Source organism: Rhincodon typus, chromosome 16 (genome assembly GCF_021869965.1).
Source record: "Rhincodon typus isolate 14 chromosome 16, sRhiTyp1.1, whole genome shotgun sequence".
Classification (NCBI taxonomy): Eukaryota; Metazoa; Chordata; class Chondrichthyes; order Orectolobiformes; family Rhincodontidae; genus Rhincodon; species Rhincodon typus.
In genome coordinates, this window is record NC_063347.1 from 49,298,442 (window position 1) to 49,319,495 (window position 21,054).

Genomic DNA, 21,054 nt, shown 5'->3' on the forward strand with positions numbered 1-21,054 from the left:
GAGGGGGTGTCCTTATAGAGGTTTATAAAATCATGAGGGGCATGGACAGGGTAAATAGACAAGGTCTTTTCCCCTGGGAGAGGGAGTCCAAAACTAGAGGACATAGGTTTAAGGTGAGAGGGGAAAGATTTAAAGGGGACTTAAGCAGCAATTTTTTCACGCAGAGGGTGGTGTGTGTATGGAATGAGCTGCCAGAAGAAGTGGCGGAGGCTGGTACGATTACAACATTTAAAAGGTATTTGGTTGAGTATATGAATAGGAAGTTTTTAGAGGGATATGGGTCAAATGCTAGCAAATGGGACTAGATTAATTTAGGATATCTAGTTGGCATGGATGAGTCGGACCGAAGGCCCTGTTTCAGTGCTTTACATCTCTGTGACTCTCGCATATCACTCTGGCCTCTCAGTCACAAGGTTGTGTGTTCAGATGCTACCCAGAGGTCTGAGATCATCATCCAGTTGTTATTCCAATGCAATACTGAGGGAGTATTTAACCATTGGAGGTGGTAATCTTTTGTACGTGGCCTGAATCGTCTGCCCTTTCAATTGAATATAAATCTTCCCATAGCTCCACTCAGAAAAGACGTTTCTTCCTGATGCTCTGACAAATATTTATCCATCATGCAATATCATTGAAAAAATTACCTGGGCATTATTTCATTACTGTTGTAATACCTTGTTATATCTGAATTGGTTATGAAGTGGTTTGGGATTGATGTCATGAAAGGACTACATGAATGGATGTTCTTCTTTCTTTTGTAGACAATGTTTTCTAATGGCTGTTTCTTCCCCTTTTTATTACCAGACAAAGCCAGGTCAAACAACCGCTGGAAAACCTGCAGTGAAACAAGCAACTGCACCACAGCAAGCTGCTCATGTAGCAGGTATGTTTACTGGCACTAAGATGCGTCAAAACACCAATTCTAGTCGAAAGGGAGAATGTTCAGATATACTCCAGAAGTGATATTGTCTTCATTAAAAGGAAACACTGAGGTGTAGTAGCTCAATTTGGAAATTGGGATTACCATTGAAGATTGAAAAGTAAAAAGATCATATTTTACTGCTGTAAAGCATTGTGATGTACTCTGTTGGATGGATAGTTATACATCAAGCTTTAAAAGCTTATTGCCCACAAAGTTGCTGGAAATGTGAGCTGTTATCAGTCCCAAGAGAGCAGCAGAATCTTGGTGACAATAGGCAGTGTATCTCCTTACTTACGAAAGTTGAAGCGTAAGCAGAGGGAGGACAAAGAAGGAAGGTGAATTAGAGGGAATTAATGTAATGTTATATCAGATACTGAAAAATAAATAAAGACAGGAAATAAAATTGTATTGAGAAAGAGTATCACACAGAATGGGAAGTAGAAGAAAAAGATTAATTTAATCGTGGAACTTTTTAAACATCTAGAACAATTCACAATCTCAAAGAACAAAATTCCTATGTTTGTAATGGTTTAACTTCTGAGCAAGAGAGATTACGTGGCAATCAAACCATTCCTTAACACTGTTAAAATACTTACACTGCTAATGACAAGACTTGACTTTCTGTGACAAATTTAATGTGCAAATAAAGTGAAAATGTTGCAACTTTGTAAAAAAAAACAGGAAAATTGAGCACAAGTCCCCATGGATCAGTTCCAATCAGCCAACAATTAGTGAAAATTTGCAAGTCACTGGGGCTGTTTCTTCCTTGCAACAAATTGCTGTCTGATTTGCAGATTAATAATGGTGTGTTCTGATCAGATGCCATTATTTTCTCAGCAATATCCCGATTGGATTGATGCCTGAAGAATGGATCAAAAGACAGGAGAAAGGCATATATTCTAAGAAAAATGCTTAACAGAGTGATAGCTGATTGGGAACTCATCCCTTCCCCCTCTTCCTCACCTTCAATAAAAAGCGTGCTCTGAGGGAAGGGATATGGGCTATTAAGAAAGAATAACAAATTGATTACATATTTGATGGAAATGAGCAAACACAATATGTGATGCCAAGTTTTCTGAGTGGTAGTAAATGAGCAATGGGTAGAGGTGTTCTGTATTGTTCCATTCTGTAACCACTTCTATTCACTTTGAATATTAATAATATAAATATGTGTCTAGAACAAGTGTTAATTTTTAAGTTGCCAATGATACCAAACAGAAGCTACAGCTTTAGGAAGCTATATTAGGATATTGATAAAATGGAGGCAGCAGGAATAATCATGATAATTGTAATGTGTAAATGATCAGTATATTCTGAATCACAATGGGTTTCAGACTGTGGAAAAGCAGAATGTTTAGAGGCAGGGAATGAAAGACAGTACCTCAGATTGATGAGGCTGTAAAAATATCTCATTGAATTCTAGTTTATATCTTGAGGTATAAAACATAAAATTGAAAAGGCAATGATAAGCCAAAGTAACTTTAACATCTTAATACAATTTCAAGTAGAGGAATTTTTAAGAACAGGATTTTATACTACCGAAAAGGTTTTGAGATTTAGGCAAGAAAATAATACAGATTGACTAGAACAGAAACAGAAATTGCTGGAAAATCTCAGCAAGTCTGGCCACATATGTGGAGAGAAATCAGAGTTAAATGTTTTGGTTCAGTGACCCTTTTTCAGAATGCAGAAGGGTCAGAAGAAGGGTCACTGGACCCAAAGCAGTAACTGATTTCTCTCCACAGATGCTGCCACACTGCTGAGACTTTCCAGCAATTTCTATTTTTGTTTCAGATTTTAAATATCCGCGGTTCTTTCGTATTTTTGTCAAATTGACTAAAATGTTGCCTGCTGTGAGGAAACATTAATTCAGATTTGAAATGAATTGAAAAATAACATTTTTTCTTTAGAAGAATAAGATTTGGGGCAAATACGATATGCGTTTTTATTTTAGGAAAGGATGGAAAAGAGTAGTTGAAAACAGACCTTTTCCCGTAATTGAGAATTCAAAAATGAAGGGCCATGTGCCTGGCTATCTTGGTGTCTGTTTCAAACTATACTTGCACCTGATGGCCCATTCATTCTTTTTTCCATTATTTCAGGGTATCATGGAGATCTGCTTTTCCTCCTCCTGCTGCGTAGTATTGACATTCACTATTCATGATCCAGCCTAATTCTTTGTTTTTCCTTCAGATCACACCTCCTCAGCATGCACAACATCCAGTAATCCAGTGCTACAATGATCAATTCACTGCACATCTACTTTGTACAGGATACAAGAAAATGTTTGACATTTGGTTGGTGATAATTTGCACCAAACCCTTTCTCACTGGCCTTTCTTTTAACTTATTAGTACGTCAATAGTCAGCATTCCTCTGAATTTTCTTCCTTTGTTCCTCTAACATACAACATTCTGCTATGCTGCTGGATTTTTTTCCATCACTTCTGTGTGATTCATTACATTCAGTAACCTCACCCTTCTTCCGTTTTCTGCATCTTAATTACTAAGCTTGATCAAATGAAATGGTACATCCCTTTGACATAAGCATTGACATAATTTTGCATTCAAATGGGGTCAAAATGATTTGACATCAAATGTTATAAATCAGAATGAGGTTTTCATCAGTGCTTCTTGTTATCTTTTGACATCAAGAGCAATTATGATTATTGGCATCAAAAGTGATCATTAGACATTGAAAGAAATCATTAAACACCAAAAGCATTCAATAGGTCTCCTCCCATTAACACCACCACTGCCACAATCACCATGCCCTCCCACCCATTCCAACAGAGCCTATTCTCACATTTTCTTCTCCTTTTCGACCCAAACCCCAGCTGATTTTGCTACTTACCCAAATGGAGCGGTCCTAACGCTTCTCCAATCCCTCCTTGTTGCCATGGCTTGAAGCTACTATCAACCACTGGACCCAGAACACTGGCAGAACTTCTCTCTCCATCTCCAACTTAGATCTTTCTAATCTCCCCTACCCACTAGTGGAATTTGGGGTCTGACTAGTCTTCTGCTCTTCCCTACCAACTGTAACATGGACCACAACGTAAAACTCCTCCCTCCATGTTGTTTACCTGACCCCCATGTTGAGACCTGCAATGTAATGACTGTTGAAACCTACCACACACCCTACTGCTCCCAGTGACCTCATTGTGTATGGACTCAATCCCAGCCAGGGGCTGTGTATGTGGAACCTGTACCCAAGAGACACCCATGCTCAAAGTACCCCAATGAGAGAGTGTGTGTGTGTTATGTGTGCGAGTGAGAGAGACCCTCACCTGAGTGAGAATCATTGTTTGTGGAACCCATACCCCACTGTCCCTACCACTCCCTCCCTCTCTCACACACACACACACGCACACACACACACACGCACACTCTCACATGCACACTCTCTTCTCTCACACACACACATTCTCAGACACACACACGCACACTCACACACACTCCCTCTCACGTACACACGCACTCTCTCTCTCTCTCACACACACACACACATACACACACACACACACACACAAACACACACTCTTTTTCTCTCTCTCACACACACACATGCACCCTCTCAGATACACACACACTCCTATAATCTTACAAGTAAGACCAGCAAATACCAAATAAGCCCCTATAACCTCTAAAAAGTATCTGTAGCAAGCTCATGATCCCTGATTATTTCACATTCAAACATGCCTTCCCTTTCAGATGAAATTTATTTTCCTTCTTGAACTGATACAGTTCAGTAAAGAAAAGAATTTCTTTTTGAATCCATTCTGCAGACTGCATGAAAGTGTGTTCAAGCAGAGCACAGCCCTGATTATTCAGATGTAGGAAAGCACCTAACCCTTCCCACTCCCATACTTCTTCATCCCCTCATTCAATTTTGGTGAGGCAGACCTATAAGGCCTGCTGCCTATCTGCTCAGTACTGGGGACTTGAGAATATTGGTTGGAGCTCTCCCTGTCTACTGGTGACCTCCTTTGTCACATCTCTGAACCCGATTAGACATTGGGGACCGGTTCACAGAGCATCTGTGCTTTGCATGCAACGAACAACTGGACCTTCCTGTTGCCATCCATTTTAATTCCCTCTCCCGCTCTCCTGGCGACATGTCCATCCTTGGCCTCCTCCACTGTCAGAGTGAGGCCAAACGTAAACTGGAGGGACAACACCTGCTATTTCGCCTTGGAAGCTTACAGCCCAATGGCCTTAATGTTGACTTCACCAACTACAAAATCCTTCCATCCCCAGCCTTATTCCATGTCCAGTCCTCCCCCTGCTGACCTGACCTAACCTGTCCATCTTCCTACTCACCTATCCACTCCACCTTTCCCACAGACCAATCACAAAAACTCCGTACCTGCATCCATCTATCACCATCCCTCCTACCCTTCCCACAGCACCACTCAGCGCCCTCTATATTTTTCTGGGCTCCCCTCCCCCTCCCCAGTCCTGACAAAGGGTTTCGGCCCGAAACATTGACTTACCTGCTCCTCAGATGCTGTTTGACCTGCTATGCGTTTCTAGCCTCACATCTATAGACTGTGGCTTCCGGCATCTGCAGTCCTTATTATCTCTTAGACATCATGCTTCCCTGATTTACCCTAGCCTGGACTCTAGGTTTTCAGTAGTCTGTGCATACTTCAGCATATTTAGCAGTAGCAAGAAGCGAGACTTTAAGCAATATTCCCAGCTGCTGCCCAGAGGAATCACTGAGATGTCCATACACAGGAGGGTGGAACAGCAAATTTTGGGAAACCCGGGGTAGTTGGGCCTAATGTCCTCCCCATTGTGATAACTTTGTTTAAAACTAATATGTGCCCCTTCCCTCTATATGAATTATGCCCATAAAGCTTATGCCTACATGTATATTAGACTCAGTGGAGCCGGTGAGATTCTGAAGGAGCCCAGTGAGTTACTGTATTTGAGAATTACATATCATGGCTAAAGTTATTGTATGGTTGAAGGGGCCTGATTGACATGAACAAAAATGAGATAAAAATGTTAGCATTAGAAAGGAAAGGCATTTCTTAAAATCACAGATATGGGGGCAAACGGAGCCTCCTTTCTATCCACTAGTAATTTGTTAATTGTTAAACAACCTACAATGCTTGCATAACATATTGCATCAACTGTGATTCAAAAAAATCCATGGCATGGTATTTATAATGTCATCTGACATTTGAAACTTAGACAAATTCTGCTATGATCCCTTGAACTTAGAATCTTTCCACAAAAACAAGTTCTGGTCACTTTTGAATCCAGTTGAATGCTTCTGAGTGCATTAAAGGTAATTAGATCACGCCAAATGATAGCAAATGTCGCTTGAGTACTATTCATGTCAACTAATGACATGTGATATTGGTTGATCACTACTTTGCTTTGGAGTGCAGATGATCTCAGATGATATTTGTTGAATGCCATTGAATGCAAAATGATATCAAGATGCTATGGCCAGAGTTTTTCACATTTGAATATGTCTTGTTTGACTTTGCCCTCTATTTTCCCCTCTAGAAAACGACTGAAACTAAATACACAACACAATTTATTGCAGATAACACATAATCCTTGTCCTCTGCTGAGTCAGTTGACCTTAACTATGAAAGGTAGCATGTGCAATTTCAGTGCTGGCATGAGAAAGCAGAAACATCGAACAGGATTCTTAGTAAAACTCTCATTCATTAGCTCTGTGCCAAAACTACTTGTGGCTACAAGCTGCTATTAAAAGACAGAAAGAACTGTCATTTCAAAAGGGCGAAAACAGCTTCACAAATTGATTCAACTAATACGAGAAGGGGTAGTGGGAGTGGGGGCACAGGCGATTGATGGAATTAGAATTTGAAGGAAGTAATTATGATATTGGCAGTGTGTTTGCAACCTTCACTCACTGTGTAATCAAGAAATCTAAATCATATAAACGTTTTGGCCTCATTAATATATTGCCAGTTAACGAACACTTGATTTCATTTCTCCGTTTGTGCAGGAGAAATGTCCTGCTAAAATGAGAGTGGGCTGGGATCTGGGCAATCCAACTCCTCTGTTTTACCGCAGTCTCAGAAGACATTCCTTGTCATCTGTCGAGGGGTTAATAGTTCCATCTATGAAACATTGTATGGTGTATGCAAGCTACAGTAGTTAAAAGTTGAAACTAACCTGTCTGTGTCGAATTGGTTAGTCAAGTAAAGCTTACCCAACTTAGTAAAATGATTGTGACTGTTGTGACTGTCAAGTGAGAAGTGGTAAAATTGCTTCCCTCTCTTTCTACCACTTGTTTGACCACAACAGGAGTTCTAAAATAATTCGCTTGTCAATCTAGTGAGTATTTAACTGTTAGAGTGCTGTGAATGTAGAAGACACAAGCAGTTTGATTCTAAGTTTTAAAAGAAAAGGAAATAGTGTTTATCACCCTTTATGCCAATAGATAAATATATCTAAAATGCTTGAACTCACACTCAGATGTGCATCCATATTTACACTCACACAGAAGTAGGTTCTAAGGAGGGATAGTAGGTTAAATGAAACAAAACTGCAAATGCTGGGGATCTAAAACAAAAACAGAAATTGCTAGTGAAACTCAGCGGTTCTGACAGCATTTGTGGGAAGAAAGCTGAGTTACCATTTCGGGTCGATAGCCCATCATCGGAACAGACTCTTCATCTGTTCTAATGAAGAGTCACCGACTCGAAATGTTAACACTACTTTCTTCCCACAGATGCTGTCAAGATCTACTGAGCAATTTCTGTTTTTGTGGTAGGTTAAATTTTTTGAGTATCCAGAAAAAGTTAACCTTGTATGGGTCCTGTAGGTTGATACATTGGATAGTTTCAGGCTGTGTTTGATGATCCTGTCCAGATTCTGCACAGACGCAGTTTAAAGTCATCGTTGGATAATCTCTATCTATTCCTCTGAATACCAGCATCTGTTTGCTTTACATTGAAAATGCTGCCTATTCTATCTGGCTAGTCAAATACAAACTGGGACACACTTGCAGAATAGCTAAAGAGAATGACACCCCTCAAATTTTCGGCTTGCTGTTATCCATTTGAGATCTGTCTGACACTGGAAAAATAGTGTCTTACCACGACGTACGTTCACAAACTAACCAATTACTAATCATGGTCATATCAAGCTGGAGAACCTGCATTCCAGCTCCACTGTTTGTAGTGATTAAGTGGTCAGTGGAGCTATCTACTCTTCCGGGGTCTTTGTCTGAATACATTTTAAGTGATTATAATGGTTTGGTCTGCACTCATTAAAGAACAGACTCTATCTGAATATCTGTCAGGAGTTTGGGGGATGGTCCATTCACACTTGTTAAAGCTGACTGCCCTTGTGGTATACTTATAGATGGCATGACTCCTTTCTGATAGATTTGTAATTTGAAATGTAAATATCCGGCTGCTTTTCAAACTGCTGTTTGGGTCACTTACTGTTGTTGGCCTTTAAAAAAAAATCCTCTGGTTCAGCCAAATCAGTGATATAAAGACGTGATTTTGTAATACGACGTGCCTATTCATATTCATTTGTGCAGCATACACTATTTTAAGATGAGTAAATCTGGCTTGAGCCCTGTTGCAAGCAGACTGAAAATCAAAAGGTATTAAAACTGCATAATGTAGAATAGATTTTAACTCTGAATCTTTGCCAAGCTTCCTGTCTATGAATCACTGATTTCAAGAACTGAGGCTTCATTATCATCACAATGGCTGCTGTCTGTATCTGATCCATGCCAAGAAGCAATAGGCTGTTTACAGGCAAAGATCAGGAGGTGTAGATACTTGGGTAACTCCTGATGGGCTTTCACAGGGTCTGTGGGTGAAAGTGAGTCAGTGCCTTCCTGTGGGTCTCAGTATCGTGCTCAATCAGTTACAAGACCCCAATTAACATGTGACTCAGATGGACACCTCACGGACACCTCATTTCCCACCTACTCCAAATATTTCAGTGCATTTCTAAACAGACATTTCTTGGTTAACAAATTGTTGAGTTGTATTGCTGCAATGAGTAGTCTAGCGATACATAATTCAGTAATCACAAACTGTATTTCTATGAGATTTGCAAATATTTATATTCTTGTTTGGCTCTGACTTTAGGTTCCAAACCAGGTGAAGAAAAAGAGGGTGATATCGGAGCTTTTGTCTCCAAAATGTTGCCAGGAGGAGCAGCTGAGCAGGCTGGGAAACTGACTGAAGGTAAGGAAAAAGATGGTCTAAGGAAAGGTCAAAAAAACACTGGACTTTTTTGTAAATTCCATGGGTTAAAATGCTGAAGAAGATCCCAGGTTCGATGCCTGTCAGATAATCCAGCTATGTTGCACTACTCACAAGAAATATTGATATTATCTATTATCTTGTTCTCTCTCCTTTCAAGTCACATTTTCAACCTATAAAAACATATCACTAATAATAACTTTTTTAAGTAAATCTCTCTGCATTGATCGTTTAGGATATTTCTTTAACTTTTTCCTTTGTTTATCAAAGTAAGAGAGTGGAACACTTTCCATTTCAGGGACCCCACCTCAGTCTGAAGCATTCACAGGTCAGCGCAGGTGTACTGTGCTGCAGGATGTTGACTGTTTCCTGACAGCAATGCATACTGCAACCATTGCGGTATTTTCCATTTGCATCTCTGAGTGAGATTGTCAATATTAGAGTGAATTGTTGCTAACCCCAGCACAATTTAATGACTATCAAAGCCATTTGGAACTTGAAGGAATGAGGATCAATCCATTCTTTTGAGTGAGCAGATTTCAGCTGAACTGGTAGTTAGAGTACTTAAATAGCTAATCAGCGTGGTGGGGAAGGAGAAAATCATCTTGGATTCTCATTCCTGGTTGCTATCCAGCAACCTCTGTTGGGAATGTACTTATGTGGAAGTACATCTTGCTCCGGTTTCCTCCCACAGTCCAAAGATGTGCAGGTTAGGTTGATTGGCCATGCTAAATTGCCCATAGTGTTCAGGGATGTGTAGATTCGGTGGGTTAAAAGGCGATGGGTCTGGGTGGGATGTTCTGAGGGTTGGTGTGGACTTGTTGGGCCGAAGGGCCTGTTTCCACACTGTAGAGATTCTATAAAAAATAGAGTTTGAACTTTTAGGAGAGGAATGGAAATAGAAATTGCTTAATCAACCGTCCTGCTGTGATCTCCAGCACTTTTTGTGTCAGTGCAGATTTCAGCATCTGCAGTAATTTGCTCCACCAAATAAATTCTGCACCATTTTGTGGCTCTTTTGCAGAAACGTTTGCGAGATTCTAATTCTGATTCAAAACCCATCACTTACATAAAACTTATTACCTGTGATAGAAAATATTATTGAAGCATTGCTTGCTTAGATTGAGCAAAAGGAAAATTTACTCATTGGAACAAGGAATTCCATCAGCGTACACTTTGAAAGGATTGTTACAGTGCATTAGTTTAAGATTCTGTGTTTGTTGGGGAAAACAAAATTATTGGCACAGATTAGCTGCAACATCTAGTTTTTATTCACCTGAAAGCCACTTCAGACAGGAGCAAATGAGACTGAGGAACTTTGGTGGATAGCTAATTTTCCAAAAATTCTAAAGATTTCTGCCTTACTGTCAGTTCAGTGCTCTATTGAGATCTATGAACATAAGATAAAGAGATGTTTCCTGTTTCCTACATTTGTCTTGTTGCTAGGTCCACTGTAGATCTCTCTTCACAGAAACCACAGTCTTTTAAAAGCAAGTATTTTGAACCTAACCTCCGTGAGTTCTTCTCAGTGATGCTAAGGACCTTTCATCAGGGCGAATAATTAGGGATGTAAAAGCTAATGGTGTCCACTTTAACCAAGCTAATTGTCATTTTAAAAAAAACCCACCTGCTTCGGTAATGTTCTTCAGGGAAGGAAATCTGTTCTTACCTAACTTTTCCGATGTTTGATTCTGGAAAAACAGCAAAGCAGCTGACCATTAATTGGCCATTTGACCAATACATGCCGGCCTAGTCAGTTACACCCATGTCCTTGAATTAACTTTTAAAAGAAATCTCTACATTGTGGTACATTACTAATGTGTGTTTGTCTCAAAAAGCTGTCAAATTACTGAAGGACACACACCACAGTATCACGTCCACATGAAGAGAGAGCTTAAATTGTTTTAAAAGCTATGCCTTCCTCCTTCCAATTTTAAAATGAGATTTGCTGGATGAAACATAGCCCTGTTGATCACATGCTGCAAGTTGGCCACAATTTGTGGAAGGATTTCAATCAGCAGTTACCAGGTCAGAATTCAGCCAATATCTTCTTGGAATGTCACACCCTTGCGCTGTCTGAAACTTCTCCCTCAGGCACTTCTGAATGAAGAGGAGCTATTAAAACTCATTTTGCCCGATGAGGCACTAACTGCTCACTACTGATCTCATTACAAAGGAGCAATGATCTTGGCCAGAGAGGTAAAATCCAATTAATATTGAGAAAATTCTTCATTAATTTGAAGCCTAGTCATCCAAGAACCTTGTTACATGACCTTTCAGATGAAGAGTCCAGACCCAAAACATCGACTTTGCTGCTCCTCCAATGCTGTCTGACCTGTTGTGCTTCTCCAGCTCCACATTTTCTTGACTCTGACTTCCAGCATCTGCGGTCCTTACTATGTCCACATGACCAAAATGTCTGGTCTTTGCCAGAAATGTTTAATTGCACATCTTCTGAACCCTTGCTTCAGTTTGGTATGAAGCAGTTTGCTGGTAACATTATGTCAGTATGTTAAGAAAGTAACTGGTGACACCACAGCCAGACACAAGGTTTAGCTAAGTCAGTCTCTAATAAATCTCATTTGAAACCTGGTTCCCAGAAGAGCCAAAGACTCTTTTCTTGAAGAGTCTGTACACATACATCATTTTGTTGCACACTCATCAACTTCAAAGGAAATTGTGAAACTCTATCCAACTTCACCCACCTAACTGCAACCTGCTGGGAAAAAAAACCTCCATTGGAACTGACTTCCATGACTCAGACAAAAAACTTGTGAATTAATGTCAATATCTTTGATTTATAAGTTGCTTTTAAATGTAACCTCTTACCTTTCTTTCTTTTTTTTTATATACTTGTCTTTATTATGCTGATGTATGTATTGCATCTATCACTCCCAGGTTTGAACACATGAATAAACCATATTCTGATTTCACTTGTAAAGGAATTTATTGTGGGCCATTTAAAATTAAACATTACAAACAAAGAGCATGGGGGAAGACACATGGTCTATTAAAAAAAGAGAAAAGTAATGAAAAAAATTAAAAAGACATCTCTGCTTCCTTCATAACAGACATCCTACTAAGTTAATGATTAAGAGTGAGAGAATTGAAGTGCTCGCTAATAATTCAGTATTTAAACTTTATTGTTTGGTGCCCGGAGATATTCTGCACTAGTCTTCAACTACTTACTGAATATTTTCTCATTAACCCTTACTTCTGCAAAGGAGCTGTATATGATAATGGGAGGAATTGCTTGAAATAGCTGTTGTCATTGTACTGCTGGATGAAAAGATTTGTGGGATTTTGAAAATTTGTCACTGAAATAGTTTTACTCAATTTCTACTACCTTCTGGGAATGTTTGATCTGAAGATAAAAATGCACAAAGACGCTAAGCTATAAATCAGTCATGAAATTATCATAAAGATTATGTTCAAGTTGTGTGAGCTTGAAATTCTTATCAGAAATAAGAACAGGAGTTGATCATATGCCACCTAGAGACTGCTGCACTGTTTAATCATTACTGATCTTCTGCATTAATTCCCTGTCCACTCCCCACCGCCTTTGATTCTCAGACATATTAAAAATCTGTCTACATGAGCCTTGAATATATTAAATAAAGAAGCATCCAAAACCTTCTGAGAAGAGAATTCCAAAGATGCACAACCCTCTGAGTGATCTTTTCTTAATCCCAGCCCTAAATTATTGAACTCTCATCCTGAGGGCGTGCTCCAGATTTCCAGCCTAGAGAAAACAAGCTTTTAGTGTGAAAACTGGCAAATTCCTTCAAAAGAATACAAAGTTCAGAAGAATCAAAAACAAAAATCATCTAGGGTGCTGGGTAGCATAAGTACACATCCAGGCAACTAATGAGGTGCATCCTTGACTGCTTTGGCTGAGGAGTGCATAAGTGAAATAAGTCTCTGAATGCACAGTACCAAACATTCTCTGTCAGTAATTGTCAATCTCCGTCTGCAAGCTGCTATTAGTAGAGTTGAAGGTTGTTCCTGCAAAGCATTGTTAAAGCACACCAGTGCAGCAGAATTGTTAAGGCTTTGCTTTTGACAGTGACATTGAAAACCCAGAACTAGAAAGTGTTCCACATCCCAGTACTTGTATCCCTTGCCTTGTTAAACACATAAGTGTGGCCAGTTAGACATCACAAACCTTTTTGCAGAAACCGGTGAACATCTTGGAGTTATGCCAACTTTCCTCTGTTTGTTTTGACATCGGAATTCTAGTAACATATATTTCAACTTGGATCTCAATTTGCTGGTCAACAATGAAACGTTTTGCTTAAACTGAAAAATCTCAGCCCAGGCTAAGAATTGTGTTTGTTAACTATAACACTAGAAATTTCAGGAAGCATGGATCCTTTTGAAAAAAGGCATATTTATATCACTTTTTATGACCGCTGAAGACACTTTACAGTCAATCATGCATTTTTCAAATATGGCCATGGTTGTAATGTAGGACCATGATTGACACACAACAGGCTCCCATGAACAGCAATGGTATAATGATCATATAATCTAGAACTGCACTCCTCTTCAAAAATAGTGCCATTGGATCTTTTGTAAGCAGCTGAGACCTTGGTTTAATGTCTCATCCAAAACAGTTTGTACTTCCTCATGTTTTGCACTGGAGTGTCAGCTTAGATTTGATGCTCAAATGCAGGAGTGTAATGTAAAACCAAAACCTTCTGACTCAGAGGTGGTAGTATGACCAGCTGAGCTGATGGTATTGCTTTTCAGATGAGACATTAAACTGTTTTTCCACTCCAGTGGAATCCCACAAATCTATTGTGCAGAAAAAGCAGAGGAATTACCTGGTATCTTGTATTTGTCCCTCGTAACATATTCACTATATGACGATTTATGAGTGCATATGTGCCTGATTATAAAAATATGATGTGTCTATGATACTAGGAGTTTAAAAAAATGGTTTGAAATGCAACTATTAATTTTTTTTCCACTTTCTAAATCATTTTTGGATTATTTCATTTATGAATATTTAACCATAATGCTCTTTCCAGCTTAGAGCACACATCAAACCTTGCATGATTTTCTCTTTTGATTGAAGTGGCATGGGGATAATTATGTAGTCAGAGTAGGCTGAAATATCTAATTATTTTGTTGAACTTCTTCCAGTTTTAATACCGAATGTTCTTCAGCTACTGCAGCTTGTGGTTGAATGAGGAGAAAACTTGTATTTTTAAATTTTTTTTCCAGGCATTGCTTCTTTTGGCCGTAAATTAACTTCGTTTTGGTGATCGTGCTGCTGTAAGGTATGTATAGTGTGTTTATTGGAGGGAGGTGAATGGCTCAACAAATGTTCCCTGTTGTTTCACCCATAATTACACTTATAACCTTTACAATGCAATTAATTTTAGGATTGTAGTCAGCCATGCTTCAGAATGATCTTCGTAAAAGAGTAAGTTTCAACTTTTCATTTTGATGTTAGTACCTTTATCCTATTCTAAATGCAGTGAACCGGCTGAGACAGAATTTCATGAGGCATTGATAGCCTTTTGGAGCCTTTATCAATTTGTCTGATCCGTAATTAATAATCTGGATTCAGAAACTCACTGAGCTGGTCAGATTCACAGAATATACTTCATAATTTGGATGGAAGGAGTAGAGTATGCATTTACATTTAAGGAGAAGATCGAGAAACTAGACAATATTTGGAAGAATGCAAGACAATGGAAAATGCAAGTAAATGCAGTTAAACACAAGATTTTATATATTGGAATAAAAGTATAAGGTAAACTCCTAATGAAGAGAGTCAGATAGAGAAAACATTGAAATCATTCTGAAGCAGATTCTGCATTGACCTCTCGGTGGTGCAGAGCAGAAAGAAAACCTATGTCATTCCCAAGCAACAAAAAGAAGCTGCCTGTCTAAATATGGCGCTGCCTGGATATAAATTAAGCATGACAGAACAAAATGTATTTTGTCCTTGCAGCCGCCCTCTTTCTCCGTTCCCATCAAAAAAGAGGAGACTGGGTCTTGGTGTAGGGACCCGCCCCCCACCCCTTGCCCTTCTCTCACTGGGACACAAGCCTTAGCTTCATCTCTCCGACCCCTTGTCAGTGCCATATACGTGCAGAATGTGTGGTGGCATCATTGCCGTGTGTGGATGCTTCCTATGGCCTCTCCTGTTGTAAGCAGGTGGCATCACTGGCCACTTTGCATTTGCACATTGGCCATTTTGCATCATTGATAATCACTCCAATAAGGCACACAGAATGCTGAGTTGCACATCAAATTCTGCACATTGCTCTTGCCAGGCTACCCCATAAACATTCACTTCTGGTTAGCAAAATGTAAAGAGAAAAAAGTCCTGGACTCTTCAGTACGGCAAGGAACTGAGTGTAAATGGACACCTGTCGATACTATTGGGAGTAGAAAACATTAATTATTTCAAGTTAAAGAATTAAAGTTTTTAAGTTAAATATGCTACAGAATAATCACTTTAGAAGATCAACATGGCACGGTGACTGAGTGGTTCACACTGCTGCCTCAGCACCAGGGACCTCAGAACCAGGTTGGATTCCAGTGTTGGGCAAATGTCTATGTGGAGTTTGCGCATTCTCCCCATGCTTGTGTTGGTTTCTTTCACGTGCTCTGGTTTCCTTCCAGAGTCCAAAGTTGTGCAGGTTAAGTGGATTGGCCATGTTAAATTGACCTGTAGTGTCCAGGGAAGTGTAGGCTACATGGGTTAGCCATGGTAAATATGAGTTTATGGGGATGGGGTGGGTCTGGGTGGGATGCTGTTCAGACAGTTGGTGCAGACTTGATGGGCCAAATGGACTCTATCTGTACTGTTGGAATTAAATGATTCTGTGATCTTGGTTTATGAGCTGTCAAATAGATTCATTAGTCGATAACCATTATATGAGCAGAAGTAATTCATGTCCTAGGTAATTGTGTCAGTCAGTTGACTAAGTAGCTAGCATGTGATGCAGATTGACATTACAGCTCAGGTTCAATCCCCATACCAACTCTGCGAGTTCAAGGAGGCCTATCTCCTCACCTTGTCCCACACTTGCAGAGTGGTATCACTTAACCAATATGTAACTTAGCATCTTTTCGTAATGGACACAGATAATGGCTAATTTCATGACCGTCATTACAGTCTTAGTTTTTCCAGTAATTATCATAAAATAGCAAGTATAATAAAAAAATAGTAAAACAATGGCATTTTCTATATGAGCTTACACCCTGTCACCAGTGGTCAATTAGTTATGATTTAAGTCATCTCATCCTGCCACCACTGGTATTAACACAGTGGCAAATGGGCCTATTGACATGCATTGTGCATGATAGGTTGGACTGTCTGGCCTGCTTGTCATCTACCAGGAGGTGGTAGGAGGAGTGAGTTCCATGTTCAAAAGCATTCAGTACCTGATTGAGGGGCACACCATTGAGAAGGGGGCCCATGCTGACAGCCACAGTTTGACTCTCACTGTTTACTTTCATATATCACTCTCACAACTTCTCTAACCCTGTGAAATCTCTCCTGACATTACCTACCTGTGGCCTGGATTGCTCTCGATCCTGAACCTCCAATGAACGTCATTATAGCAGTAGCAGGCACTACTTCCCCAGTGACATTGCTGTCAAAAGACCTGATGATTTCTGATTGTCCAAAAACTCTAGGTGGGCCATGTTTTCTGTGCATTAACTTGGCTTTTAGCCTCAAAAGTAACTCAATAGAAAAGGCAGCAATATCATTCTACATTTTAGATATTAATGTTTCATTTTGGAAGAGTAATCATTTTATTTCTTTTAATGTCTGGTTGATATTACATATTTAATAGTTATTTAGATTTTGAGTGCCCTCTGGTTGGTTATAGGAAACTTGATGTGGGAGTGGAGAGAGATGGAACACACTGAAAAAACCTATGAAGATGAGAATACATTGAACAAGAAACCTAAGAGCGTGGGACTCTGTGTAACTCGGTGAGTAGCTAGAACCATGTAGGAAAGGTGTTCTTCCTTTTCCTGATTTGTGAACAAATAATTATATACAGAAGATCTGCTTGTTATTAACAGGACTGCCAACACTGAATAAATCTGCAGCCATTTAGGGCAAACCATAATCTTGAAGTCATTGTGTTTGTTAGCTTTTCAAAGATTTAGCAAGCATGCAAATTATAGATATAAAACATATCGTGAGCTGTGAATTGTTCTGAAGTGAGCACAGAAGGTTTAAGTGTTGTAATTGTAATAATCCACTTTTATTTAGAACCACAATGTTCATAAATAACCATTTTAATGAAATTCTATAATGATTTGCAGTTATAGTTAATGAACTGTGCATATGAAAATATTAGGCTTTAAATCTGAAATGACAACTTTCTTGCTATTTTTCATATGACCGCCACAGATACACACATGTTTGAATTTCAGTGCAGGTTTGCAAAGGCAGATTATAAACTGCAAAGCACTGTTATCCTTTTGAAGTCCATTATTGTTGTTGTACCCCACAACTGATTGGTACTTTTTGGAGAAAAGGAGGAAAGTAAATAGCAATTATTCATTCGTACTCAATGTTCCATTAAATATGCTATGCCTGCATATTTTGTCACTTCCTTAATAACTGCAGTGACAAAATACGAGAAATGTAAAATAAGTTTGCATCAAAGGTTTCAAGACCTCCTCAGACTCAGAAGCACAAATTAACTACACATTTTCTACAATGCTATGGTCCAATGAACTCCGATCTCTTGCTTTTTCTAAAGCCACAACACTGCTGTTTACTATGAAACCACTGCTGTCACCACAGTGAGCCTGCTGGCTAGAAATTTCCAACCCAAGGGCTCCCCATACAATCAAATAAATCTCCATCAAAAGCAAAGGTTAAATAAGCTTCTGTATTAATTCTGCATTAATTGGGAAATACAGCAGTGAAATACCACACCCACTGAACGTGCCTGACCATTTATGTGGATCTGTGGGATGAAAGTCAAAGGAATTAATAACTCATGATGTGTAAAGGGTTATGAAACCATACTTGAAATATTTCACCCACCTTTTGTCCCAATACATAGAGAAATAATCACAGCTCAAAAAGGTTCTAAGATAATGGCATATATCTTAACTCAGCATCTATTAAGGTGGTGGATGTTTCCCGTTTTTGGTAATGGGGTTATTAATGCACAGCTGAAGATTCTTAAAATATCATTGAAAATGATGGTTAAAAAAGGAAAATGTTTGCATATCTTAAGAGCATTATTAATGCTGAAAAAAAAGATGAAAGCTGGAGATATATTAATGAGCTGAAGTCTAAAGCTAAACATTTTTGGAGTAGGAGTTAGTTTTGCTCATTCATGGACTATGAGCATTGCTGGCAAGATCAGCAATGGTGCTGTGGTGGTGGTTGAGGTACCAATCTAATTTCCTGGATGGTATTAAGCAACTTGAGTGTCTTTGAAGCTTTTCTCATCCAGGTAGGTGGAAGATGTTACAGCATGATCAAGACTAATACTTTGTGGATGGACACAAATTAAGTATGGGCTCTTACCAGAATGAATATAGGCTTTGCTATAGTGGTCAGAATAAAAATACAGAGATCTTGATTTAGCGAAGAGTACGTAGAGAACAACCCAGCCAGATACCTTCTCTAATGGAGCAGACTCAATAAACAATGGACTTTTCTTCTTTTGTTTTGTGGTCTAAAGAACTCAATATGAGATACGTTAAGAAAATTCCAACATTCTGGTCAATTACAATTGTAGAAAATTGTCTGAATCTGACTCTTTTAAAATTGCTACTTTTCATGTGTTTTTATTTTTCAAAAGATTAATACACATGGACATGGAATAATGACTTGCCTCCGTGTTATTGCAATTCAAACATCTCTGCTAATAAACAAGGATAGCTCAGGAAGGATATATTAGTTTTGGAGGATGTACAACATAGGTTTGCAAGACCAATGCTGGACGTCAGGGGTTAAGTCATGAGGAGAGATTATACAAATTAGTCCTGTTTTCTTTAGAATTTGAAAGGTTAAGAGATGGTATGATCAATGTATTAAAGAGAATAACAGGAAAAAGTGAGAGATAAACATAAACTATTTCCACTGGTTGGATTCTAGAACGAGGGGCACACTCTCGACCATTCAGGACAGATATTAGGAAGCACTTCTAAGTACAAAGGCGGGTTAGGGGTTCGGCACTGTCTTCCACAAATGGCAGTTGATGCTATACCTATTGTTAATTTTAAATCTGATATAGGTAAATATTTATTTAGCAAAGGTATTAAGTGGTGTGGGCCAAAGACAGGTATATGGAGTCAGGCCACAGATCAGCCATGATCCCACTGAACAGGGTCAAGGAGCTGGACGGTCTACTCCTGTTCCCATGCACCTAGGACAAATATTGTTCACAAGGTGCAATTAGTTGTAATGAAACAGCTGAAATCTAGATTTCAGCCTGAAATTTCATTTTCCAATAGGCAATTTTGCTTTATTAGTCTGATAGACAGATGATTGATTGGAGAAGCAAACCAATAGTAACTTTCTACACATAACTACAGCTATGTAAATTATTAAATTAGCTACTCAGAAAAATCTTGACTTAACAATATCCAGAGATTAATGAGAAAGAACGGAATTAGAATATTGATTTAACTGTACAGTTGATTAATTACTGAAATGCATTAAATTCACTGGGTTGAGGATAGACCATTAGTTACACCAAAGTACATCAGTTTGATATCTGCATTTTAGTGTAATTTCCTATGCAGTGTGTAGGGATTCTAATGGTTCAAATTGATCATCCACAGTTTTTAAATGCGGATGAAATATTTTCTTCATCTACCCAAAGTATATTTGAAAAAAAATTAAAATTCTTCAGCCCATAGCATTGCATTTGCAACTTTTTTTCTCATAGATAAGGTTGTGGGTTTATGCGGGCGGGATTGACCACAGCTCTTTTTCCACACACATTAAAATCAGGCTGCCGCTTCAGCCCAAAGACAAGTTGAAAGCCCTTATTGTGTGTCAGACATATAACTCTGCCTGAAATTAAGCTGAAAATAAAACTCTATCCACGCACAAAACCCAACTCGTGTTTCTCCCTTGAAACGTTCTCTATAAAATGCAGGTATTGGGGTGGCATGGTGGCTTAGTGACTTAGTGGTTAGCACTGCTACCTCACACTCCCAGAGACCCAGGTTCGAATCCACCCTCAGGTGACTGCTTGTGTGGAGTTTGCACATTCTCCCTGTGTCTGTGTGAGTTTCCTCTAAGTGCTCCGGTTTCTTCCCACAGTCCAAAGATGTGCAAGTTAGGTGGATTGGCCATGCTAAATTGCCCAGAATGTCCAGGGGTGTGTAGATTAGCCATGGGAAATGCAGGGTTACAGGGATAGGATAGGATAGGATAGGGGAGGTAGGTCAGGGTAGGATGCTCTTTAGAGGGTCAGTGATGGGTCGAATGGCCTGCTGCCACAGTGTAGGGATTCTATGATTCATACTTAGCTACATTCTGATATTCCTCTCCCAAATATATCATCCTGGACATATGCTTTTGCAACTACATGAGGTTATTTGCAGGATTCTGGCTGAATTCCATCAATCCAACTTCCAAAACTCCATTTAAAGTAAATTATACCACCTCTACCATTGTTACTCGACCAGTGCTGTGGCTAAACTGGTTAAACATCTGGATTAAGGCCACAGTTCCATTTATTCACAGACATGAAGGAAACGTAGCACTTCTGAATCAATTAGATTCATAGCCAAAAAAGCCTCAGTGCCAAATAGGGTATTTTATAATTTATTTTTGATAAGTGAGCCGTATTCCCTATTCCCTGTGCCTGGTGCAACTCCCAGCAAAACAGCAAACTCTCAACCTATACATATAGCCTCTGCATTCAGTCATTAACAGGTTACATTTCTTTGACTAA

At 39.2% G+C, this 21,054-nt stretch overlaps 1 protein-coding gene across 1 annotated transcript in view; it reads left to right on the forward strand.

The window, feature by feature from the left end:
• The window catches only part of LOC109931684 (protein bassoon-like), a 430,268-nt gene that overhangs the window by 302,733 nt on the left and 106,481 nt on the right, over nt 1-21,054 (forward strand). Inside the window, exons 8-11 of the mRNA XM_048606748.1 lie at nt 805-883; nt 9,023-9,121; nt 14,369-14,424; nt 16,999-17,104. Coding sequence (XP_048462705.1) covers nt 805-883; nt 9,023-9,121; nt 14,369-14,409 — 219 coding nt within the window. The 3' untranslated portion in view covers nt 14,410-14,424; nt 16,999-17,104. The remainder of the gene's footprint in view (nt 1-804; nt 884-9,022; nt 9,122-14,368; nt 14,425-16,998; nt 17,105-21,054) is intronic.